General features: G+C 46.9%; 1 protein-coding gene across 6 annotated transcripts; it reads left to right on the top strand.

Moving 5' to 3' along the window:
- The first annotated feature begins 2,447 nt into the window (after nt 1–2,447).
- pparab (peroxisome proliferator-activated receptor alpha b) lies at nt 2,448–25,400 on the top strand. 6 transcript variants are annotated; one of them, XM_037450597.2, is made up of 8 exons: nt 12,617–13,252; nt 13,349–13,383; nt 15,262–15,514; nt 16,653–16,816; nt 18,088–18,226; nt 20,579–20,778; nt 23,355–23,808; nt 23,954–25,400. In XM_037450597.2, the coding sequence occupies exons 3-8, from the start codon at nt 15,304–15,306 to the stop codon at nt 24,196–24,198; spliced, it is 1,413 nt and encodes a 470-aa protein (XP_037306494.2). In that variant the 5' UTR covers nt 12,617–13,252; nt 13,349–13,383; nt 15,262–15,303; the 3' UTR covers nt 24,199–25,400. The 6 variants fall into 6 exon arrangements, with proteins under 6 accessions (XP_037306497.2, XP_037306495.2, XP_037306491.2 ...); XM_037450600.2 differs by lacking the exons at nt 12,617–13,252; nt 13,349–13,383 and adding an exon at nt 2,448–2,585; XM_037450598.2 differs by lacking the exons at nt 12,617–13,252; nt 13,349–13,383 and adding an exon at nt 4,977–5,216.
- Nucleotides 25,401–25,888: the final 488 nt, after the last annotated feature.

The following is a 25,888-nucleotide window of genomic DNA, read 5'->3' as shown; positions in this document are numbered from 1 at the left end:
CTTCCATCTCCCGACCACCATCTGCCACATTCTTCTGCCGTGAGGAAAGGAACTGATGAAAAGATCTCGAGTGTCCACCTGAGACATCGCGGTCCAGAATTGAACAAGATTCTATCGTTGTGTCCGTAGGTTCAGTACTCACAGCGTTGATACGCGTCGTATCATGGCTGTATGAAAGGGAAAGTGTTATCGATCAAATGTAAGTGGAGAGGGTGGAAGGCTGTGAGTGGGCGGGACCCCTCGAATAAACCACTCAGCTGAGTGCATTTGCTGAAATGAAGAAAAGCTATTGCTGGGTCTAAATAGAATGAGGCAGCTTAATCCGTGCAATGGTGATTAAAACAGAGGTATTATTCAGGCTGAAATGTAGGGCATGGAAAGGAAATGATGTGTCTCATTTGCAATGTTTTTTCAATTTTTTTATATTGAAATGTTCTGCACAAACTATTTTGATATAGTTGATAGAGAAGTTACTGGGTCCTACGCCACAGTAGATGTGGCGAAAGTGCCACCTAGTGGATGCTCATTCAACAGAATATTTGCACCTAATTTACTAAAATGTATTAAAACTCTCCTTTTTCCATACTGTCATTTTAACGTGTTATTGCTGCCTGATCCTAAAGCTGAAAATAACGTATGTTTTTACAGATTGCATTTTTGATTAGTCGTTTCAACAAAACATCAGAGAACATTGAAACAACCTCAAAACCAAGGTGATGTCATCAAATGTTGTTTTGAAACGTCCAAATTCCAGAAATATAAATACTTCAGGAAAAATATGAAGATTCTTAACCTCAATTTTTTTCTAGTTCTGGCTAAAAATACAATAATTCAAAATGATTAATTTTCTGTCCTCACCAATTGTATATATTGACTCAATGACTGGTTATTGTAGCTCTACACGGGACATCTGTTCATCTTTCTGTAGGAGGAGCCCTTCTAAGTTGAGCAACTTCCCCCCCCCCATCGATGGAGTCAGCGCACAGAGATTGTTAAGAAGCCACTTGTGTGTTTTGACGGATAAAGCAGAGTGGCCTTGGCAGCAGAAATGTTCCAACCAGTGTGTATTAAAACCGGAACAAGGCGTTATCGGCTCCATTGGCTGTTCCCAGACAGCAGGGGGCAGCAGAGATCTGGCCTCCACGTTGACCCACTTCCTGAATGTTAGTGGGTCATCATGCCAACCAAAGTACATCATGTGTTCAGGTACCCCCTCCTCCTCCCTACAGGAAAAAAAGAAATGTATTATGTATAGAGGAACCACTATGTATGGGCTGTTGCTGCTCAAACTTAATGAATTGACCCAGTTTGAAACCATCACTTCAAAAAAGAATCCAACAAAAGAAGGCAAGCCCATCTCCTGAAGGTGAAGCCGCGTGGTCCCCCACCAGAACTCTAATTCCTGGGGACACGTCCCATTTCACCGCCGCCAGTGACCTCATCGACGTCCTGCTTCTGCCCGCAGTCTGTTTCATCTCGTCCACGTCCTGTGGAGAGACAGACGCGTCGTAGGTCTTTCGCCGCTGAGTCCACTCTGGATGTGGAAAGCCCGTCCGTTGGGGAAACCAGCCGCCGTCCAGACAGAAACGCCTCCACCATGCGGGCCCGTTCACCCGGGTTCCTCTCCCCATCTCTCTTGAGTCGTGTTGCAACGCGCTGCGCCTTGTGGGTCCAGCGTTTCTCCATGTCCTCCTCGCATGGAGAAATCACCAGCTGCCATGGACGACCTCCAAGCGCTCTGCGGCTGATATCTGTGTGTGTGTGTGTGTGTGTGTGTGTGTGTCTTGTCTACAAGAAGATGGCTTATATACTTAGTGTAGAAATGTGTTGCAGTCACAAGTACTGCATGTGGAAAGATTCACTCAAGTGTCATCGTGAAGTCCGGTTCTGAAGGTACTTTTACGATTTACACTCCAGTACATTAAAATAATAGGCTGCAGATTCAAATTTCAAATACGAAACACTCAGTGTGCAGCATGTGGTTATAGATTTTATTACTTGACAGTGTATCAAGTAAGTGAGTCAACAGATCCGTCTCCATGACAACCGAGCAAATCTCCATCTGAAGAAATCCTGTGATGTGTTTTAAAAAAAACGTTTCCAAAATCAGGAACAGAACCATTAACCCGAAATACAAAGGGGTGTCTTTTCTACACAGTATCGTATGCTTTAATAATACTCCGATTTGTTGATGTGCAACGGAATCTGAATACGTCCATTACTACTCTATATTTTTCTGTCTTGAATTTTTTTCCTCGTGTTTCTTGTCATGGTTTCAGATCCGGGATCGATGGAGCTGGATGAAGAAACAAGAGAGGATTGCACACTCAGCGCGTGTCCCGGCTGGACAGAACCCAACCCGCTTTGCAACAGTTCGACTGGCTGGCCTGCAGGACGCAATGTTCCCCCCCCCCCCCCCCCCCCCCCCCCCCCAGCCGGGCTCCCATGTGACCCTCCTCGCGAGTGCAGAGGTTTTCAGGGGGCCAAACGAAGGGGGCCCAGCCACTGGTCAACATCCAAGAAACGTCCCCGTGCTGCCAAGGCATCTGGAAAGTTGCAAACGGCCATCTGCTCAGAATTGTACAGTAAGCGAAGACCTTGTCAGAATCCCCGCAGTCGGATATTTAACCTTCAGTTGCGGCGTTTTATTTATCAGCCAAAGTTCCCCCACACGGTTTAAATCTAAGTTTAGGATGCGTTTGTGCAAGTGAGGCTTTGTGACATCGCCCTGCACCTCATGGCACTTCATACGCTGCGCAGCCACATATCCACAGATTCTTTATTCATCAAAGAGAGGGAAGCAGTACGTGTGCTGATTGTTTGAGGAGAACCGACTCGTTATTATTCAAAGTAAAATCTTTTGATAGCTTAAAATGTGTGTGGAGGAGATCTTTAATATCAAAAACATATTGATGGTTTTACATCAGCAGCGATGAGACAGATGTCAAATTCCAGACCAAATATGACAAAACTTAAACATATCTGCAAATTCCCTCTCAGACTAAATGGATGCAACACTGACAGAGGCTTCTTCTTCTTCTTCTTCTTCTACTTCTGATATTAAGCACGTTTTGCTAAGCAACATGTAATTCCCAGAGGTGGGATCAAGTCACTGTTAGGCAAGTCACAAGCAAGTCTCAAGTCATTGTCCTCGAGTCCCGAGTCAAGTCGAGTCAAAGACGAAGCAAGTCCCAAGTCGAGTCACAAGTCACCGCCAACAAGTCTCAAGCCGAGTCACAAGTCGTACCATTTCAGTTTCGAGTCATTTCGAGTCATTTTATTATAGTGGGGACGGGGAACCCTGGGTGATGGTGCGCTGCCTCACAGACCTAGACTACGAAGGGAAGGGTAATGGTGGATCGACTGTGACTGTGTTATAGTACTGTAACGCTCACCCCAATGCTGCAGCGTAAATAAGGAGGCGATGACTGGCTTGCAACTCCGCTGCATTTATTTATATAAAACAACTCAACTTCGGTCACTGTTGGCCGTCACCACGCCGAACGAACACTTCCGCATACACGGCCCCCAAAACTCGGGTTGTCTCGCGTAACTACAGCTGGTAACAGAGCATAACGTGAACACATGCAACATCTGCATAACTGATTAACTAATAACTTTAACTCAGCTCATTACACTACTTTAAAACGGACGTTGACATAATGTTGGCGAGGATTTCCATCGGAGTCTGAATCCGGGTTCAAAAATCCCGATTTTTGTAACCATGAACGAGCTGTCTCGTTGATACGGTCAAATGGACTGCAGTGATTGGATGTCGTGCAGGCAGCGCGCGCTCTCTGCATACAGGTGGAGCACATTTTTTGACAGATGCAGATAAACAGAGCGGCGCGGTGGTGTGAAAATGTTTCCCCCAGTTTTCATGGGAAGTAGCAAGTCTTCTCGAGTCAAAAGGCTCGAGTCCAAGTCAAGTCACGAGTCATCGGTGTTCAAGTCCAAGTCGAGTTGCAAGTCTTTGTACGTTTTGTCGAGTCGAGTCTCAAGTCATCAAATTCATGACTCGAGTCTGACTCGAGTCCAAGTCACATGACTCGAGTCCACACCTCTGGTAATTCCTATGTCTGAGACTTTTGAGTATTTTTACATTTACCTCAGTATATTATATAAAAAACGTCTTCCTCCTCTCCAGCAACTCTGACATCAAGAATGTGTTGAACTTTGTTGTCTCTGCATCGCGGTTGGTCTGTTTATCTAATAGTCGTGGTTCGTCTGCTCTAACTGTTACTAAAGAAGATCTCTGAGGACTTTATTTTTTTTAATAGTTTGGAGTATCACCATCATCACCTTTTAAACTATGGTTTTATAATAATTCATTAATAAACATTTTAAAAGTAGTGAATTCTTCAGATGTTGTTGTGTTTTTTTGACTTTTTTAAATGTTCAAATCACCTACAGGGAGCTTTTGAACCTGCTTCATACGGTTCTGAGTTTATTTTCATTATTTCTATATTCTGATATTTGCGTCTTGTCTTTAACCTTGAGAAACAAAAAAATATAAGTTGAATAAAAAAAAACCCACATTGTATAATTTTTAAGCGAATGCTTTGGACACGATTGGTGTGGTCAGCACGTTACGTGCAGAATAGAACTGAATGGACCGAATGGAGACAGAGTCCCCGGAGACGGTCAAATGAGGACAGTGTCCTCCCCGGGTGACGCACGTGTTTCCAGCCTGCATCCACCATCGTGGTATTTGACTATGATCGATAACCACTCCTTATACTACGTGCTATTTTCCCAATCGGGGCCTCGTCTCTGGTTTGATGGGGCACGGCACGCGGAGGAGGTGGGAGGGGGGGGGGGGGGAGGCGCGTGGCACGTTCCTCCCGCTGTCCCCGTGGTGAAGGGGGCGTCCGTCTCTGAGGAATCCACTGCGCTCCTTCCATTCGCTGAAACTATAGGTGTGTCAGGGGGGTGTGCGCCTCTCTCGCTCCTCCGGCTGTCAGTCATGACGTCACTTCCCGCGGGTGTGAACTCATGGCTCCGCTTTGTATGGACATGGAGGGGGATTTATGACAGCGGCAGCGCTGCTGGGAGACAAACAAGAACGAGTTTTTTTTTTTTTTTTCGGGGTCGGGCACTATTTTCTTTTCCCTCTCTCCCTCCGCGCTGCGCTCCCGATCCCGCACCGACAGCTTCTCCAACCAAACCCGATTCCGGAGGACATGGAGGCTTCGGATGGGGCTTTCCCTCGTAAGGTAGATGTCTTCATTTGCCACTTTCCCGCCCCCCCCTCCTGCAGCAGCTGAGAGACCATCCTGTCAGGGGATGTTGTTCCGTGCGCTGCAGCTTTGGAAACGGCGCACGCTCAATTTTAGCGCGTGTCCAGTTTGAGACCCCAACAAACCCGCACGTGACTATTTTTTTTGCAGCCCGAACCAACGTCTTCTTCCACGACCACAGGACCAGTGTAATTGTGGCGAGGCGGGCTGATCTGACTGCGGTTTGCACGCCTGCGCGGCTAAAAGTGGCGCATCGATGGGCAAAAACCTCTGCGCACCCGCAACCGATGTGCATTGGCTTTGCATCGCATGATGCTCGTCACAGGGGGCCTCCGGTCAGCGTGGTGACCGTGACAATAATGTCCAAAGGTCGACGCAGTGGGATTTCTGTTTGTGTCTGAAGACACCGGGCTCCAATGGAAGCACCTGCAGAACAACTCAGTGTAAATATTGTTCCCGAGGAGTTTGGAGCGTGTCATCTGGTTTGGAAAGTTAGATTTGAGGCATATTTACATGTCATTTTTTTTTGCCTTCAATCACATAGTAAATACACAGTCATTGACGGGGTATTGGGGGGAGGACAGGCAGTGAATGTCATGCAGCAACTTCAAGGGCAGGTTTAAAAATCATTGGATTCCCTGCTCTCTTATCACCAGTGGGCCCGTGCTTTAGTCAGTATCACATGGTCGATTAGGCAGTTAATGTGTAGCTGCAGGTGCTGTCACTCCTGACACTCCTGAAGCATCTCTCTCTCTCTCTGTCACTCCATCGCTCCTTGGGAAATAAACCCATCCTCGCACTCAGAATACTCAGTTCGAGGGATTGCGACGTTCTGCAGCTCAACGGCTACATGCGAGTTTTGAGGACCTCGCCGGGCGTATTTCTTAACACTTTTGTTCTGTTAAAGAGAAACATGAGCCAAATCCTGCTGTACCTGTCTTGTTCCCCTTAAGCAATGCTGGAATGTAGCCTCCCAACCGCGCCAACCATGGTGAGCAACGGGGTCGTATGAGCAAATTCTCCTCAGGTTGAACACTTAAAAAAAAAAAAAAAAAAAATGTTTATTTGTTTCAGGTTGAATGTCCAAAGCGATTCCAAAGTAAAACAACAACAAACCAGCATCTGACTTTGCCTTCTGTCATTGCTTTGATTGTAAGATGCCTTTGGGACAGCGTGGCTGACACATTGACTCCTGATGCATGAAGTGGTTAAAGATACGGATGATGTTGCTGTTGCTTGTCATTGTATTTAACACTTGAGTGCTCTCTCGTCAGAGAGAGATCCTGTTTGGAGGTAAATGGTCACCTTGATATTATTCCGTAGTGTGTGAGATGTGATAGGATCTTATTTTCAGCTCTGGTAGGGTGTGGTGGTTTGAGATCAGAAATGGAGACGTCTCTGAGGGTTTTCCTCCATGTGTGGGTTGCAAACCGACCTCCCCCGTAGTCCTCGCTTTGATCAAAGCATAAAGGAATGTTCCACGCAGTCGGCATCCAGCTTATTGGTACCTCACTGGTATTGGATTGGCACTCGTATCGGGAGATGCCCAAAGAGCCGGTTGTATCGGGACGGAAAAGGTTTGATCAGCGCCTCCCCGGCTTGTTTATTGTTTTCGAAATGCACGTGGTTAAAAGAGACTTGTGGTAATCTAGCTCTTTGCTGAGCTGAGACCTTGAAGGTGGCCTGAAGACCGATTCCTCTGTCCCCCCCCCCCCCTGTCTGCTAACCCTCAATGCCAGCCTCCACTTTGTCGTTCAATCGACGGTCAAAGGTCTTCACTCCGTCACTCCGCACCACCTTTATCATTCCGCTGAGTGGGACTGGAAATCCATTAATAACCACGTAGTGTTTGACGAAGCGTTAAAGTGACGTGTTTATCTGTGTTGTCCCAGTAAAGCATATTGAAAAACATGAAGTTGAGTATATTTTATGTGATAATAAATCACTTCATGGGCAAAACATGTTGCAAGAGATGAAATCAAAATCTGCATTACGAAACCCCCGATCAAACAATAGTACCAAGTTACTTTTTTAAAATACCAGGCAGTTGGAGTGCCCACATCCGGGCAAATAAATGATGTCATTTGTTTAAGTACACTTAATACCCTTTGACATGCTTTCCCGGACATATTGATAATACATTCTCTCTGTGGCAACGTTTTAGATCTCACTTACTCAGTGTTTATTACACTCAAATGTATAGGTACGTGTTTTCTTTCTCTTTTCCGAAGGTGTGGCGCTTCTTTCATTGCTTGTGATTTATCTTCAACCTTCCCTATGTAATCAGAGGGACACAATGCCGTTCAGATACCCTTATCTCTCAAGCACAGTGCATGCATGTCTTCAGAACCAAACTGTTCTCAAACAAGTGGTATTTTCCTAAGGCAGCCCAATGGGAAGTTTTCTCTTCTTCACTCATGTTGAAGTCTGGCAAAGTCCGACAAACCGTGTCGCCAGAACTGTTCCAGACACTAAACAGACATCAGAGAAGCATTTAGTTAAAAGCATCTTCGCTGCATCCAGAGTGACAAACGCCCTCACAAAACGCCACTCCTTCATTCGGGACTCGATTGGCGTCCTTGGTTTGGCTCCTGCAGGAGTTAAACTTGGCTAAACGTGTATCCTGCAGAGCTTTCTATCAACGACATGCAAACAGGCGTTTTTTCTGTTGCAATATCCCCTAGCTGACCAGTGTTTTGGTGCCTGATAAGCCTTCAGACTCATCCATGTTATATTTAACCTGCACTTGCCTGGAGCAAATTCCCCCCTTTTTTGTCGGCATCTGCAGCAACACACCCACACAGAGGCATTTTTTTTTTTACACCGCGCTATTTTCAGTATGGCTGTTTGTCGACACGCCTTTTTGGTCTGTTTGTCTTGCAACCTTTGTCCTCCAACGGCCAGGTTTGTCCTTCATCTGAGCAGGTCTTCTCTCCTTCTCGGCCTATCCTTGAGGTAAAGTCCCTCTGGGTTGATTAGGATTGAGCCCCCCCCCATCCAGATTTAGAGTAAGCAGCTCTGCCGGGGAGATTGACCATTGACCACTGAATTTGCATGTCGAACCACGGGGGGAGTGGACGAAAGGAATGGACGAAATGTTTTTCACACCACAACTTGTTTGAGCCCCCCCTTCCTCTGGTCTTGTGTCGCCTACCATGCTTGTTCTCTAAGACCCACCCACCAATAGTTGGAAGATTAACTTAAGTTGAGGCAATGTGGTCTGATCCTTATCCCGATCCTCATCAGCGACTGCCTGTAGAAATCCCCACCAATGACCTCCGCCTCGTCTTATCTAGTCTCCCACTCTAATTCCATTACGGAGGAAGCCCACTCTGTCAGCTCCACTCACGTCTCGGACGGAAACACTGTGCATTTCTGCCCAATTTCACTCACAGCCTTTTCTGAGCTTGCCTGATTTGTTTGCTTTAGCCGAGCAGAGGTCTTTGACAGCCTCGTGGAAATCGACAGACACTTGTTAACGTGTCAGGGCAAAGACTGTTTTGGAGGAGCATAATAACCATAATATGTATGCTTTAAACTTACATGGGCGAATTTGGCTAAGTTATTGGTTGTGTATCAGAGCTGCTTGTGTATGTGTGAATTGGAGGAATAGCCCCTTGGGTAAACCGACGGCGTTTGCGATACGTGCTGATTGCGGCTTCTGGTCACTTGCTGCAAGTAGGAAGCCAGAAGAACGTTCTGTTTTTGTGTGTGTGATCTCTCTGATCTCGCTACGGTAGCAAATTTGGTTTTGTTCTACCACCAGGCCTGTGGCCTTCTTGCCTCCCCGCAGATGCGTAGGCTGGTTTGGCAGCCAGAAAGAGGGGAACTCAGGACCGCAGTGTCATCCTGGAAAATGGAATCGGATACATCCAGCTGTCAGAGCAGCTTCCAGCTCCATGTTGTTCACATCTCAGATTCAGTGATTTCTGCACTCTGGCACTCCTCATCATTTTGTATCTCACTGATAGCAGGTAACTCCCTTAGCATATTTCTTTTGGAAAGATTGTTGTGGGCAAAGATGAAGACGGCATAGGAGAAGTTTGAAGAGTAGTCGGGGACCTTATAAAAAGTGATTATTTCCTTTTGATCAATCTATGCAATATTGTTATGATCAGCTGTTTACTTAAGAAAATTGATGAGAAATAATGCCCACCACAAATTGCCAGATTGGAATTTTTTTTATGTTTTTAAAATATATTAACCGTACTACAGTATTAATGTGTGGTCAGCAAAACGCAATTGACTCATCATTTCAGCCTCTAACTGCAGGGTAATGTTACTCCCAGAGTTATTCTTGTACATCGTTTAGCATCATGATCAGATTTTCAAAAGCCCTTGTAATGTTGAATCACATGCACTGTCCTCTTGGATCGAGCCACAGCATGCACCGTGTTCTGTATTTCTTGGCAGCACTGCGCTCAAGGTGATCAGTGAACGTTTGCAGAGCTATGTAGACCTTTGTTTGCTGTCCTGGTCCACTGATGTGCTGATCAAAATACTTTCAAAAATAAAAGTCTGTATGACAATGTGTAGATCACAATTACATAATATTCCAACTGGTTTGTCTTTATGTTCAAGCCCAGAAACATTGAAATAAATTCTACTCTAAATTTGCATTGTTAGGCCTTGCATGTTAGTTCTGGATATAGAAATGTATTCATTTATAACATGAATGGAAAATGCTAAATTCTACACAGAAACGAGCCGGTCAGTCAGGATCAGGAGGTGAGTACAGGATGGGAGGAAATAACCTTTTAATTACGCTGATTAACCCAGTTTCACAATGCAATCTATTGTAAAAACAAGAACCGTTAGGGCGACGTTAGTGCAGCCCTTCGTGGTGTTGTTGGCCCGGTTTGATTTACAAACGCGCCGCTGGCTGGCCTGCTCGATCCTTGAGACCGATGTTGGAATCAAGCACACAAAAGTTATTGCCCTCAGAGCGGAGGTGTTGCTTAAGGACAGTGTTGTAAGCAATGGGTGATTATTGGCTGCTGGCAACACTGGCGTTTGTTCAGCTGAAAATACATCAGACACGCCGGGGAAGCACGTTAAGCTGTAGCTACACTGCAGGTCAAGGTCTCACAGCAGCTGTGTCATTTCTCAATATGATCTCACTTTTTGCTTACACTTCAGCCTTAGTCAAAATGAGAAAACACACAGCAGTATGCCATGAGCAGCGATCCTATCACTTTGCCAGACGAAGATTTACTGCCAATCCTAAATGGATCGCTCAATGCTCCACAAATCAACCTTAAGGCTGTTTAGTGTGTAACTGGCTATTGGAACCTATTAACTATCTACTACTGATGGTATACAAATGCTTAATCTGTTCATATAAAGAAGGTCAACATGTGGTGTTTCAGGGTCAGATTGTATGGGCTCCCTCTTGTCAGCGTTTGCACATATTTAATTACTCTTTTTGACAGTGAACACGCTGTCAATGCAGAGGTCAGAGTCCACTGGGACTTATGCAACCTACTGTTTATTTCTCAACCTGATGCAGCAGCGGGAGATCAATACGGTCAAAGCCAAATAAATAAGCTCATCTTGAGTAACACTTGTCTCCTAAAAATCACAAGTCCTGTTCATTTAGAAACAGAATAGTTGAGAAACGTGCAAATATCCTCCATGAATAGAACAGATCAGAATAGCCAATGTTGATGGATTTAGTAGATCGATAGTAGATAGTAGATTGATACCATTGATATTCATAATGTACACAAATGAGCGGAAAGCAATGGATGTTTTTTTAATTTGCGTGTCACAAGTATTTTTAACTTATATTTGCAAACAATAGTCTGAACCCGACCCCAAGTCTAAAAATGGCAGACGAAATTGGCTTTGTGCTGTCACTGACCCTTGAAATGGTGAGGTAAATGACCTGAAAGCGTACGGACTGAACTGCTAGCCGTCCCGCGGCTCATCTGGCACAGCTAAAGTCCAACGTCAATCACTTCCCCCGTACTTTGGTCAATCCCCAGAATGATAAGAGGGCGCCGGCCAGTGTATCGCCCCCCCCCCCCCCCCCCCCTCCCCTGGGTGATAAGAGTCGATTTGGTTGTTTTTTTTGTGTTTACACTGCGGGCACGGCGCGGACTGAGCTCATCGAGTGAACGGACAGGCGGAGCCAGCGCGTCGGCCCCATCAGCCCATTGCTCCTGCTCTGAGACCGCGGCCATGCGCCCTAGAGCCCTTCGTCTGACGGGGGCCCGCAAGCACTCGCACCACAGGATGGGTCCATTAAACATTAACATGCCTATCTCTCTCTCTCTCTCTCTCTCTCGCACTCTGAACGCTCAAACACAAACTCTTGGAACGGGCTGGACGTTCTATTGTCAGGTTGCATGGAAGACTTCAAGTCGTTGGATAGGGATACGTTTCATGGAAGACTTCAGGTCGTTGGATAGGGATACGTTGCATAGAAGACTTCAAGTCGTTCGATAGGGATACGTTGCATGGAAGACTTCAAGTCGTTGGATAGGGATACGTTGCATAGAAGACTTCAAGTCGTTGGATAGGGATACGTTGCATGGAAGACTTCAAGTTGCTGGATAGGGATACGTTGCATGGAAGACTTCAAGTTGCTGGATAGGGATACGTTGCAATGAAGACTTCAAGTTGTTGGATAGGCATACGTTGCATGGAAGACTTCAAGTTGCTGGATAGGGATACGTTGCATGGAAGACTTCAAGTTGTTGGATAGGGATACGTTGCATGGAAGACTTCAAGTCGTTGGATAGGGATACGTTCTTATTTGGTTTCCAAATTTCGTACACGTACCGGCAGTGTTTGAAACAACACGTTTCATAGACACGAAGGCGGTACTGCAGACAGATGGCATGTGAAGAACTTATCTCTACGCTCTTTGCCGAGGTATGTTCCCGTGTCGTTGGAAGGACTGTGATGTTTTCATTTGTCATGCTTTTTTTTCCCTTTTCTTTTGTCTCTGTGGCTTGGCGAGACAAGCCCATGCACACCTCCTTCATGTGCTGGTCCGCTGCCAGCTTTGCTGTTGCTGTTGTCCTCCTCACCGCGTGGAGCTTCACTGGATACCCCCGGGAGACAGCCGTTAGTCATGCAGGCCGCGGGGTCGTGCCTTTCTGCTGCGCAAGATGCGGCTGGATCGGATGTCACCACCGACACTCGACGCAAGTGATTTATACCTCGCTGCGGCGAGGAGCTCGGAAACCCGTTGACTGACTTGATTGCGGTTCGGCGTGTTTTCCTGTTGGAGAAAGTGAGACGCGTCCATTCGCTTGTTTATGCGCCTCAGCCGGAGCTCACCAGCTGCTTCACGGCCTTGTCTCTCTATAATTTGGGTCTTCGCTGCGGTGGATGAGCGTAACACAGAGGGAGGGGAGTGGGGGGAGTGGGGGGGGGGGGTGAAAGTGCTAAGCAACTGCAGAAATCCGTCTCCTCATGTGTCCCTCCCTGTCATTGCTGGTACAGACCTGGTAGCGTATGAGTCTCTGATGGGATTTATTGATTTTGATGTTGAGAGATTATATTCCAGTGCTATTCTTCACATGGCTGCCTCTGTGCCTGTGATTTCAATGTCTGTGCGTCAGCATTGCTACGGCATCGCCATGGTGACCCCGGTGTCCTTCGGTTAGTGGTCTTTTGTCGCGCCTCCCCCCACCGCACCGTCCTTCCTCTGCTTTTGGACCCTAACTGCTACCCCTAACCCACACAAACACATGTGGCCTTGCTCATCTCCCTCAGTGTGTTCAGTCTTGGTCGAGTGAGCGCAAGAGAGGTCTCGACCCAAAAGACAAAGGCTCGTTGTTGTCCGTAGGAACCAATGTTCTCTCTCTCTCTCTCTCTCTCTCTTGCACGTCCCTGATAAAGACGCTGTAATGTAGCGTAACTGACATTCCTCTCCACCCCACCATGTCTCTCTCTCTCTCTCTCTCTCCCTCTGTCTCAATCCTCAAGACCTTTGCAGTCTGCAACTAAGCAGCTCCATGTGTCTACTGTACATTGGCAGGTGTTGATGGCGACGCAAGGTTAGCTTGCTCCAAATTAAAGTCATGTATTTCATTTGAGTAGAAAGTCATGCACACAAAAGGATTAAATGTATTTAATCCTACTACTTTCTCCAGGTCGACGGGGTGTAACCTAAACAGAGAGCGTGGAGGTTAGTCGAGAAGCCTGAAAGCTTCTCTTATATATTTTTTCCCCCTCTCGAAGCGGTGCTATGATGAGACAACGCTGAGTGAAGTGAGTGTATAAAACAGGATGTCCTCTAAAAGGAAGACCTGAGGGTCATGAGCTAGAGGCTGAATGCTAAAGAGGTTTGCTTTATCCTAGCAGAGCTCACACTGCCTCCATTCAGAGCTCCAAGTGCATTGAAGAGTGAGGAGCTCAGTGGAGCGGCCCGCTCACGTGGTTTCCTTTCTGTTGAGTGGGAATCCTCAGCTCTTAAACTGTTGGATTCACTTTAGTTCCTGTGCGCTGTGGTTCTTGATATCAACTATTCATTACATTGTTTGAAATCTCCAACCTCCTCTTACGTTACCATGAGGTTCCCTTTTGGTCTTTTTTGGTTGCTTTTCCACATATCAGAGTTGTGGTCTAAAGATATTTTGGTGGTTATTTGTCACTGATCTGCTCTACCCATGGCCTGGAAATACTAGGGGACCTTCCCATAAGAAGGGCTAATAAGAGTTTATAAGAGATTTGGAGCACTGTGACAGCTGGGAGTTGAAACAGCGCTACAAGCTAAGGCATCAACGCTCCAACACTGGATAATGTTTACCCGAGTGGTAATCTAGGCTCACGTGAGGGGGGGGGTGGGGGACCATTCTATGCTCAGACAGACGTCACTACGCTGCACATAGAATCAGGTTTACTTTGTCTAGTTGTTTGGCTCCCTGCACTCAGGTCCACACATTTCCGTTGCTCGTTTAATGGAATACCTGTCATGATTGCCTTTTAGATCTTTGAAAATAGACTCCCTGGGGGGGGCAGAAGCATTCAGGTACGGTGATGGGGGCAAGATGATAATGGTGAACTACAAGCAGCAGCAGCACCTGCTGTGTTGTGTTGCAGCCATAGAGCCACCGATGTTTTCAGTGGGGCTTACTGAAGATCACGTTTTTATACGTAACGTGAGGTCCGGATCTTACCCGTCTACTCTTCGAGCCGCTGTCTGTCGCGTCTGTTTCAGTTAACCCCAGACCTGTCACGGCAGAGCCTGAACCAGTATGGTGACCTACATTCCTCCCGCATGTCCCCCTCCCGTGGATCACTTTCTCTCCCGTGTCTTTGTCTCTCTGCGGCGCTATGAGCTTTACAAGGACATGCTGGCGGTATTTGCAGTGCGTGGCTCATGAGCGGAGGGGCCTGTGTTTTGTCATGAGATCCTCCAAGTCCTTCATTCCTTTCCTGACCCCTTTTTTAGCAACATGCTGCCTCTGTAAGTGTGCATGGCCGCGCGTTTGCATCAGCGCCTCATGTTGAGGGTATTATAAATAATCATTAGGTTCACTGGGGAAAAAGTGCAACGTGTCCCTGTGGTAGTAATAGTGGTTATTATGTCTTTAGCCATGATACGGGCTGGCTTTGTGGATGGAAATCCTCCATCCACCATTAAATTTTTGGGGGGGGGGATTGAAGAGGATGGATCTTGACGGCTGGTGATCCTCTAACTTTCCTTCAAGAGTCCTTAGATCACACTCTACTGTTTCTTTACCGCCATAAGGAGGTTGTCATTTGTTGCATGACACTTCAGTGCAGACGTTGTAATCCCCTGACTTTGCACCGTCATTATTTGTCCAATAATTGCCGACAAACTTTGGGTTGTGAGCACTTTCCAAATCGAGGGCCCTGAATTCCTGGCCCGCGCCCGAACCAAACTTGTGCTGGATATCAGCGCTGAAATCGCTACACGCGCGCTAACAAGCCGTGCCTGTGCTCCCGTATCACCTCTTTGACCTCCTGTCTTCACTTTCCTCCTCCACCCTCCCCCCCGTCCTCTCTCTCTCTCTCTCTCTCTCTCTCTCTCTCTCTCCAGTCTGATGAGTGAAGGTGCCCTCCGCCCGCTACCGGCTCCGCGATGGTCGACATGGAGAGCCACTACCAACCCCCCTCCCCCCTGGAGGACTCGGTGCTGGGCAGCCCACTGTGCGGTGAGGACGAATTCATGGGCGAAATGGGGGAGCTGCAGGACATCTCGCAGTCCATCGGCGGCGGCCGCGGCGCCAGGCGCTTCGACGGCCCCAGATACCAGTCCTCCAGCAACGGCTCGGAAGGCTCCACTGCTCTAGGTGAAGTCTCTCCGGCGCTGGTTTAAATGATCTACCTCAGTGTGATCGGCTGGTTCCTCAGTTTGACCTCGCCTTCGTGTTCAGAGGTCATGCGCCTTGTCCAATTCAACCTCTCGCCGTGAAGCACTGCAAAGCTGCTGCACAATCCCCTCACAGACCTCTGTTTAATTCCTGGGGTATAATAGATTTGTCCTTGCCTCTGAATCTACGGGGCCTCTAAGCCTCCTTTGCCGATTTGCCATTTCCTCTCTCTGTCATCAACATTTCCTTCGACCACTTTCTCGCACTGAGGGGAATGCACCCATTCCTTAGTCACCTCTCAGGAAGCCTCCTCTCTGCCGTCTGTTAGTTTTCACCTGAACAAAAGTCACACGGGCATCTGGTGAATGTTTGCTCGCACTTTATTATACAAGAAGCCGTTAATAGTCCAGAGAGGGAAACGTTGAATGGAGGAGCAGAGGTTTTTATGTGTCTTCAGGAGCCTCTGCCGGTCCCCTGCCGAATGTCACCCATCCCCGTTCTGGCGTCTAAGTGCCACCGTTTTGTCCCCTGGTTGTCTTTGCTATTTGTGTGGCCCAACCATGTGGCGTTCACACGGTGGAAAAACAAAACAGTTCGGACCCTTGTGAGCGGTCATCACTGAGAGGGATGAGAGATAATGCTCCACCAGTGTTAGGCTTTGGGGGGGGGGGGGGGCAGGCTCGAGGTCAAGGTCAATCCGTACTTTAAGTTCCACTAATTGTTTTCCCGAGTCGGCTGAGGCCTCTTTCGCAGCCATTCAGGCAAATTTACATTTTTCTTAGCCAGGGCAAAATGACTAAACTTGCCTGATTGGTGGGGGCTAGGTCCCATCGAGGGATGCCCACAGGCCTCACGGAATCAGGAATCCAGTTATCTTCCACGTCACTGTACAGAAACCGGTCAGCGGCAAAAATACGCTAAACATTACCTTTCAAGAGACCGAATCAGTATTTTCGGAACACAAAGGCCGTTTTCCACGAAACAGTTGACTTAACGAGAACGTGCGTCTTTGTCCTCTTTAGAAAATACAACTCAAACGAGCGTGATCGTGGTCTTAAGATGCGTTTGTCTAATCTCCCCCCCCCCCCCCCTCCCACGTGTGCCCGTGTTGTTGCAGACGCCCTGACGCCGGCGTCCAGCCCGTCGTCGGTCGTTTACGGGATGGCGCCGGGCCAGGAGGACTTCTCCTCGGCGTCCTCTCCGCTCAATCTGGAGTGCCGGGTGTGTGCGGACCGCGCCTCGGGCTACCACTACGGGGTCCACGCCTGCGAGGGCTGCAAGGTGAGACGCCCGTCACACACACACACACACACACACACACACAAACACACACGCGGTCCTATCTCATGCCACTCTGGTAAGGACCTGACCAGCGTACGGAGTGGGGCCTCTGTAATGGACAGTTGTTGGAGGACATTGTCGTCTGGTTGGAATCGGAGGTCATCACACACATTTTTAAATAACGGGTTAGAATCGAGTTATCTCGTGATAACTGGTACGCTCTGCCTTTTGATGTGGTCGCTCAATATTCCTTCAGTTAATTTTTTACCAGTCAGGTTGAAGAGCAACCCAAGGAGGGACCGAAGGTCAAAGGGGGCCTGACTTGAAGTGTGTGTGTGTGTGTGTGTGTGTATTAAACCCTTTGTTAGTGTGTCGTTAATCTGCATTCCTTTTGTATTTTTGTTCTTTTCTATCAGTCGCTCATGGTTTAAAAAAAAAAAAAGAAAAACCCCAACAAACACGTTTCTTACACCCCTGCACCGTGGATCCACTCAGGGCAGCTAAATAAAGAGCAGTATGGATGTCAGGAAGCGATGCATAAACTGAAGCAGCTCCATCACGTCAACGTGCTGTGACACAGGCATTCACATCGCAGCAGGAGCTGACCACGGTGTGAGTCTGTGCAGTGGTGGAATGGCGGTCTGCTCACAGGGCGCCGCTCTGCATGTGACCTACGGGGGCTGAAACCCAACAGGTTATCACAAAAGTCAAAGTACATTTGTTTAGCTTCTCCTTCCTTTTATGAGGGAGTCATTAAATGTGCTTCCATCAGAAGCCACCTATAGAGTGCGGGGGGGGGGGGGGGGACCCACTTATTGCAACATCAGCGGGATCAATGAAGTCGGTACATGTGTCCCAAGCTATTCTTGCATACTCACACCCATGGATGTGACCCCTTTGCTTTGTGCGTCGGCCTTTTATTCGACCATGGAACAGTAATTGGAGGAGCAGTGTCAGTATGAAGCTCACTTGGCGTGAACACTGTGTCACCCTTGTATTATGTGTTAGTGTGTGTGTGTGTGTGTTTGTGCGCATGTGAGTGGAGGTCAGTGGGTGATAATCAGAGTTACTTATGGTGCTAGCTGTGTCCTGATGTGTGTTCAGACTATTTTTGTGACTTTTATTTATTACATTTCGGGTCTGATGTCTTACTTATTTTCTGATCTCGTCCACTGTGTTTGATTCATACATCACCATCAAGTATCAAAGGCCACGGCCTTTTGGTTGAGCGGAGGTCACATTTTTAAAATGTTCTCCCGTCGTTCCTCCAGGGCTTCTTTCGGCGGACGATCCGTCTGAAGCTGGAGTACGACAAGTGCGAGCGTCGCTGCAAGATCCAAAAGAAGAACCGCAACAAGTGCCAATACTGCCGCTTCCAGAAGTGCCTGTCGGTGGGAATGTCCCACAACGGTGAGTCTTACAGGTCTCACACACACACACACACACACACACACACACAAATGCATGTTTGTATTTCCTGTAAACGCACTCTACGTAACAGAGTAACACAGTTGTGCAGATGCAGAAGTACTGCACACTATGGGTTTGAATGGGAAATGGAACACCGCAGTTGGGTGTTAAGTTGCAGGTCACAGGGCGAGTCTCTGAGGACTAATCCAGGCTATTGGACAACTTCCAAATCATTTTTTATTCAGAAAACTCATTCATGTGCAGTACATGGCACATTTGTTTGTGTATAATGCAGCCTTTACAGCGCTGGCTCGTATTGAGTTGCAGAAGGAGAACCGACTGAACCCTTTTGTTTGATGATGTGTGAACAAGATGGGAAATAACCAAGTGAGTCAATGCTCATGATTATAACACCGAATAGTCAACTCTGTTGCACAGATTGATCTGAAGTGGGGGGAAAAAAAAGACACATTTTGAGGGACCAAAATGTTACAAAGTATTACGAATGATGCTGATGAATCATGTGAGTGGAAAAGAAATCATTATTATTTTAAGAATCTGTTATATTTCATTAGAAGGCATACTTTTGAAACCGAATAAAAATGCACTTAAAAATAAACTTTCACAAAACTTTTTTTTTTTTTTTTGGAAACTTAATCCAATTGAACTGATTGCAATCCCATAATATTACAGCATTGAGAGCTGTAACCCCAATACCCCTAATACAAGTACTAGAAAAACCGGGACGTGCTTCTTCTACAGTTTGCGCTTCACTCCCGACTGAAAACCCCTAAAAACATCAGAATGTCACCTGCTCCTCTTTGTTTGGAATACAGGAACGTTGAGGTCAACGTGTGTGTGTGTGTGTGTGAACGCTGTGGACGTGCAGCGCGGCACGTCGACCTTTGGTCAAGGTCAATGTCCCGATTGGGAAAGAAACGCTGTGACCGTCAGGGTATTTTTAGACGAAGGATCACAAAGGTCACTGCGATCGGTGGGTTTAGGTATCGACCCGCAGGTATTCCACACCGCCGAGGATGCAGGGGGCCGGACTTGGCGACTTCATTCTGCCCCCACGGGGTCATTGGCGATATCAATGGGGATGCGTGAACAAGTATTTGTGTCAGCTCCCCTTCCTTTGACGGCGTCGTCGTATGGATTTTGTTGAGCCTGAAGGGGAGGAAGGAAATTTGAGACCGATGCCACCGGATCTTCTGGGTCTGTGGTCTGAAGAGAAAACAAAAACCCAGCTTTGCTACTTTGTTTGTATTGATGTTCTCCTAGTGTGGATTTCTTCAACTATATATCAGGTTCAAATATCATTAGAAAGTGGAAATTTAATTATTTATAAATGAACCCATTACCCATTAAAAGACTGACAGACTGTCCAACTCCCACTTTTCCAGCCCCCCCCCCCCTTCCCCGCCTCGATTGGTGGACTCATCCCTTCACAGGGGATTTAAGGAAATGGACTTATTCTCAGCTTAACATCACTCACTTCCTCTCATCTTAATTGGACCCGGCTCCTTGCTGTTGGCCTTCACCCGTTTGAGATGATCCCTCCGCTTTGTGAGCAGTAATCTGCCGCCCGTCAGCGAGAAAAAAAACCTCTTTAAATCTCACTCAGTGCTTTTATTGTCTCGTAAATGCAGTTATTAGGTGCAGCTGGATGTTGGGATCTCAGAGAAGCGTGTGTGTGTGTGTGTGTGTGCGTGTGCATCAGCCTGTGCCCATTTAAATGGGCGAGGAAGAGGTTGAGGACCGTTCACTTCTAATCTCATTTGTCAAACGGGATCAGGCCGTCTGAGTCCTCTCGTAGAAAAATATCTCTTGTGTACTGTTAACACATATAATGTTTACAAAGAACGTTTCATCAACCGTTTGTGTTTGTAATGTTCTATTGCTGTAATTGTTGTTTTCTCTTTTTCTTGTTCAATAGACACCGGCATGTATATTGCATGGCAAGTTAAATTTAAGCATCCAGACAAATATTCTTTGGGGCTTTTAACTTTTTTCAGATTTCTGAATACTTCACCAATATGCATTCGACTCAATGAAAAGGAAATATTTAATCTGAAGATATATATATATATATATATTTTTGTTTTATAGAGAAAGCTCATAAAGACCTTCAATTGCAAGCATGGCTGTGTTTTACTGACTTTGAAGCCATTTAGACTCATTACAACATCATGGTTGTCAAGGAGACAGTGTACTGTTCTGAGATCCGTTTGTTGGGTTTGAATAAGACGAAGAAGACACTGAGATGGCTTTTTTTTTGATTTTGTAACCAACTTATACTTGCACAAATTCTGTCACCTCTGTCTGAATTTCACTCTGCTTCGCTTACAGCCATCCGCTTTGGCCGGATGCCCCAGTCGGAGAAGCTGAAGCTGAAGGCGGAGATGGTGACGGGGGACAGGGAGGTGGGAGACCCGCGGGTCGCCGACCAGAAGACGCTGGCCCGGCAGATTTACGAGGCCTACCTCAAGAACTTCAACATGAACAAGGCCAAGGCTCGAACCGTCCTCACCGGCAAGACCGCCACACCTGTACGTCGACCGGGTCACGGTCATGCTGTTTTTGCAACTTTTAGCCTTTCTTTCCCCCCCAAGTGATGTCTCAATATGACCTGGCAGCGGCGTGCGCCTCAGAGATTACCCGCGGCCAGCCGAAGACGGAAATAACTTGCTCAATCGTGGTTGTAGCTCGCCCGCTCCCTCCACTGCAGCCACCCCCCCCCCAAATCTTGTTGAAAACATTCCTGCGCAGCCTCGTTTCTCTCATTTTTCCTTTTCCTTCAGAAAAGAAGGGGAGGCTGGTAGGAGGGGAAACTGGGGGGTGGTGTGGGAGCTGCGGCCCACCAGGGTTGTTGTGAATTCCATGGATGGAGGGATGTGTTTGTGTGTGTGTGGATGTGTGTAGGTGTGAACAAGGTCAAGAGGGTGCACATCCATGTTCAAACACAGCCCCCCCCCCCGCCCCCCCGCCCTGCTTCTCGAGTTCAAAGCTTCTAGATGTGTCCATTTGGGGTGCACAAGGTGTCGGGTTTTGGTGTTGGAAATGCACATTTTATTGGATCCACCCCGTGATCGGGCAACAACGACCATTTGTGCCGTTTGAGTCATTTCATATAGAGTTATATTTTGACAGCCATAACAAGTCATATCAAGATATTGTAATACACAATTATATCACCTAAGTTGATAATAATAAGCACAAAGTGAATAACAATGGATCCGATGGGTTTTATTTAATTCCCACAGGACCGTAGAAATAAAACACGTGACCTCAAAGCCTGCTGTCGAGATGTGAAAATGAACCACAGTGTATCGGGATCAAAGTTTCTCGCCATATCGCCATGTCTCTTTAACATTTCATTTTGGGATTGTTTGTCAAAACAGAAATTTACATGAAAAAAAGAACTTTCTAATATTTTACCAAATCCCATGATTTGTAGTCTGCGAAGTGAACAGACAAACACCTCAGGAAGAGATCTCAGCAAGACGACGGTTGACATAGGAAACATTTAAACTCATTGTGTTGAGTGTCTTCAATCCGTCATCAACTAATTTTGGATACGAGTCATCTTCCTTCCCCGCCTCTGGCAGCAACTCCGAGCCGTCAAAGTGGCTTTGACCCGGGAGCTGTGATTGTCTGTTTTATTGCCTGACACAACTGCTTTCGCTGAGTCATTGTTCATACTGACTGTACGTATTTGTTGTTTTGAGCGACAGAAGTGTCAAGCTGCTGCTCGGGGGCTACAGTGTGTTCTCTGTATGATCCCAGTGAATTGAATGGATTAAACTTTGGTTTATCACCAAATAACTAAACAAAACTTAAAAGACATTTCCAACGGCTGCACAGTACTTAGCTAATGCTAGTACTTAGCTAATGCTAGCCTGCTAACATGCTACACAAACGTATGGGGACATTGACAGTGTCTTGTCAATTCTTTGGGCTTCATGCTGTGTTTGAAGACACTTGACGCAGCGGGGACTCTCTTCTTGGCCGAGCATAGCGCCCACAGACGGCCATGCCTCGTTGTATTTGGCTTTTTTTGTGGGGGGGGGGGGTTCTGGTATTGTGGCGGTCGCTTCGCCTGTTAAAACAAGTGCAACCACGTGACACAGTGCTCTATCATCACAATCTGTTTACAATTGTATTTGTTGTTTTACCTGTGCGTGCGTGCGTGCGTGCGTGTGTGTGTGTGTGTGTGTGTGTGTGTGTGTCGTTGAGGATGGGGGGGGGGTGTAATTTGATGAAGTTGCACCCTCCCCAGTAGCCCCAATGTGCCCAGATTGTTCCATTTAAAAAAAAGAATGCACATTGCTGTAACTATTCCAACTTGGATGGAGTGTTGTTGTGTCGACGGGCCACGTGCCTCATACCAGATGCTGCTGCTCAGATGTCCTTATTTAGCACACAACCCTGAGTCAGAGCTCTGATGTGATGTGAAGAAGCAGGTGTAGCTGCATCATCGGTTGGTGCAACTTTTCCACTTTGGGAACAGTGACGCAGCTGAAAAAACACTGTACATCGAGGGCGTCGCTGCTTGCGCTGCATGAGCTTACAGAGCGGCTTTAAAGACGCCATCAGGGCGGCGTACACATATTTCTGGAGGGGAGGATTGTTCATGGGTGGTAGTTTCTAATTAATCCTCTTATCTTTTACATTTGGAGTTTGCCGTGGTTTGCTTTTAAATCTCATCCACAAGAGGGAGTCCTGGCCAGGCCATAAAATATCGTGCATGAGCTGCTGAATCTTAACATGGTCAAAGAAGATCGACCTGGAAAAATGTATTTATGGAGACTGGTTCCATAAGGTCATTGTTTACAATATCACAATAGAATGTGTGATACCTTATCAGGTGTCTTCGTTACCATTTGAGAAGAAGTACATGTCAGTACAGTGAGTATCAACTTGGTCTCAAACCTCTTGTTTGCTTTAAATGAACCATAACCATCTAGTTGGAGGAGTAGAACAGTTATGGCCTCTCCTCTCATTACGGATTCTGGCTTAGCGCCACATACCCTACGGATGTTCATGTATTTAACGTGGAATACCCCCGTTTTGGCCACACCTCCCGGCGTACGGCTCAACAAAAGGTCTGTTCTTGACTCCACAGCCTTTCGTCATCCATGACATGGAGACCCTCAAGCTGGCGGAGCAGACGCTGGTGGCCAAGATGGTGGGCGCAGTGGGAACGCTGAAGGACCGGGAGGCGGAGGTCCGGATTTTCCACTGCTGCCAGTGCACGTCGGTGGAGACCGTCACGGAGCTCACGGAGTTCGCCAAGTCCGTCCCCGGTTTCTCCAGCCTGGACCTCAACGACCAGGTGACTCTCTTGAAATACGGCGTGCACGAGGCCCTCTTCGCCATGCTCGCCTCCAGTATGAACAAGGACGGGCTCCTCGTGGCGTACGGCTCGGGCTTCATCACCCGGGAGTTCCTCAAGAGCCTGCGGCGGCCGTTCAGTGACATGATGGAGCCAAAGTTCCAGTTCGCCATGAAGTTCAACGCCATGGAACTGGACGACAGTGACTTGGCTCTGTTTGTGGCCGCCATCATCTGCTGCGGAGGTGAGGAGCACATCAGGAAAACTGCTGTTTGCTGTATTATATCTTCTTTTTCCCTTTTGCACCTTGAGGACCATCTCAAAAGCAGGAGACTGTGGCTTAAGTGCTCCCGACTCCAGCTTACTTTTCCCTTTCCCCTCCCGATCAGACCGCCCGGGCCTGGTGAACGTGGCGCACATCGAGCGGATGCAGGAGAGCATCGTGCGCGTGCTGCAGGTCCACCTGCTGGCCAATCACCCCGACAACGCTTTCCTCTTCCCCAAGCTGCTGCAGAAACTGGCCGACCTGCGGCAGCTGGTCACCGAGCACGCCCAGCTGGTGCAGGAGATCAAAAAGACCGAGGACACGTCGCTGCACCCGCTCCTGCAGGAGATCTACAGAGACATGTACTGAGGGGGCGTTTCGGAGGAATAACCAAGGAGAGGCACCTCTACGGATCATCTCCTCCTGCTTCGGGGACAGTAGAGGAGCAGAAGTGGACCTTCATGAGCAGAAGATTTCTGTGTGCAGGTGATGTACAGCGGATTGAGCGCCAGGCTGGAAACCAGTGCAGGCGGTCACTGGGCAGGCATCGGATGCTAATTTAGTAGTATTTTGAGGCGGTCTCCATGGTTACTCCTATCCTGACCCTTGACAAGCCCTAAAAATGAGGAAAGGTAGTTGATGGCACCACTCCAGCAGTATGCTTGAAAGGAGATTTTTTTTTTTTTTTAATACTGTTGTCAAAGAGCCATATTCATTCAAAGCCTAAATGATTTCAGTGGGCAGTGACATTAAGGTACACAATGTCTTTCGTATTCATTTCTCTTCCTAACATCCATTCTAGGTGTGGATCATCATCCCGTTCTACTCAACGTGTTTGTACACGTCAGAGCGTCAGAAAGCTAAGTCTTAGTTTGTCAGAATTGTTCTCAAGAATCTGAGGCAGATTCGAGGTGTTCACTGTGTTAATATTACATCCGGACTCCGTTTGAATGCCTTTTTTTAACAAAACACATGTGCAGACATTTGGCACTCCATCTTTATTCCCCCCCCATCCTGGTATTCAAGCCAACACCCGGATGAACAGCATTTCAACCGTTACGCAGGCGGACTTTAAGCAGATTGGCCAGAAATTCACACATCGGTTTCTTCATTTCTCCATCAAGTAAAGCCCTTCACCCACATAATACAACTTATTTCTCTTTTTTTTCTTTCTTTTCCCAATGAAAACACAACAACCTTTCTGGTGATTACACGACGGCAAGTGAAAATATAGGCAAATTATAAAGTGATACCCTTGTATTTTTGGTTCACTTTGCCATGTTCAAAAATCAAAAGACAGCGTGCAGTCATCTGAAGGAGTGAAACGAAGCCAGACTTTACTCAGGGTTCCGGTGATGGATAAAGACCACTTTCATTTTTACAAGTTGTTTTTGTCCATATGGAAACCGGTGCGTGCGAAGAGGCCAACGGTGTATTTTGTTGTCACGTTGCCTTTTTATTAAAACATTGACACGCTACACAGAAGACCAACAGTGAGGGAATGTTGATAAAGAAGAAATGGTAAAGATGTACAGATGATATATATATACACACATATACACCCCCCCCCCCCCACAAAATCTTAAAATGATCATCAATCACTGTTTAAATACTGTACATCACAGTACATCACATGGTATAAACAGCGTGCACTGAACAGCTGAAATGATGCTGGCCCCACTTTCTAACTTCAACTAACGATGATAAACTTTTGTATTTCTCCGTTTGGTAAAATAGTGTTTGGAATTTTACAGCAGATGTAGTTAAATAATGTATGTTCTTTTTTTTTTTTGCATAATTACCACATACTTTTGTTTTAATAGAGTTTGATGATATTTTTATACTAAAGTATATATATATGTATGTATGACTAAATCAATTGAAATTGAAATGGCACACCTGGACAGTGCCGTGTAAATAGAGTTAAGAGTAACGGCAACTGGAAATCGGAATCTAGATCTGAATCCCATTGGGGACATTCCTTTCGTTAATTGCTATTTTTTAGTAGAGTAGCGCCAATGCGTTCAGTTAATTTTCATCACTCTTGTCTTGTATTTGT

The sequence above is a fragment of the Pungitius pungitius genome, chromosome 6, assembly GCF_949316345.1.
Source record: "Pungitius pungitius chromosome 6, fPunPun2.1, whole genome shotgun sequence".
NCBI lineage: Eukaryota > Metazoa > Chordata > Actinopteri > Perciformes > Gasterosteidae > Pungitius > Pungitius pungitius.
The sequence above is the reverse complement of the archived record's forward strand: the minus strand, read 5'-3'. Positions and strand labels throughout refer to the sequence as shown.

Coding starts and splice junctions, on each gene's coding strand:
- pparab (XM_037450600.2), top strand. CDS start 15,304: ATGGTCGACATGGAGAGCCACTACCAACCCCCCTCCCCCCTGGAGGAC. Junction 18,227..20,578: donor GGTGGGAATGTCCCACAACG/GTGAGTCTTACA, acceptor CTTCGCTTACAG/CCATCCGCTTTGGCCGGATG. Junction 23,809..23,953: donor CGCCATCATCTGCTGCGGAG/GTGAGGAGCACA, acceptor CCTCCCGATCAG/ACCGCCCGGGCCTGGTGAAC.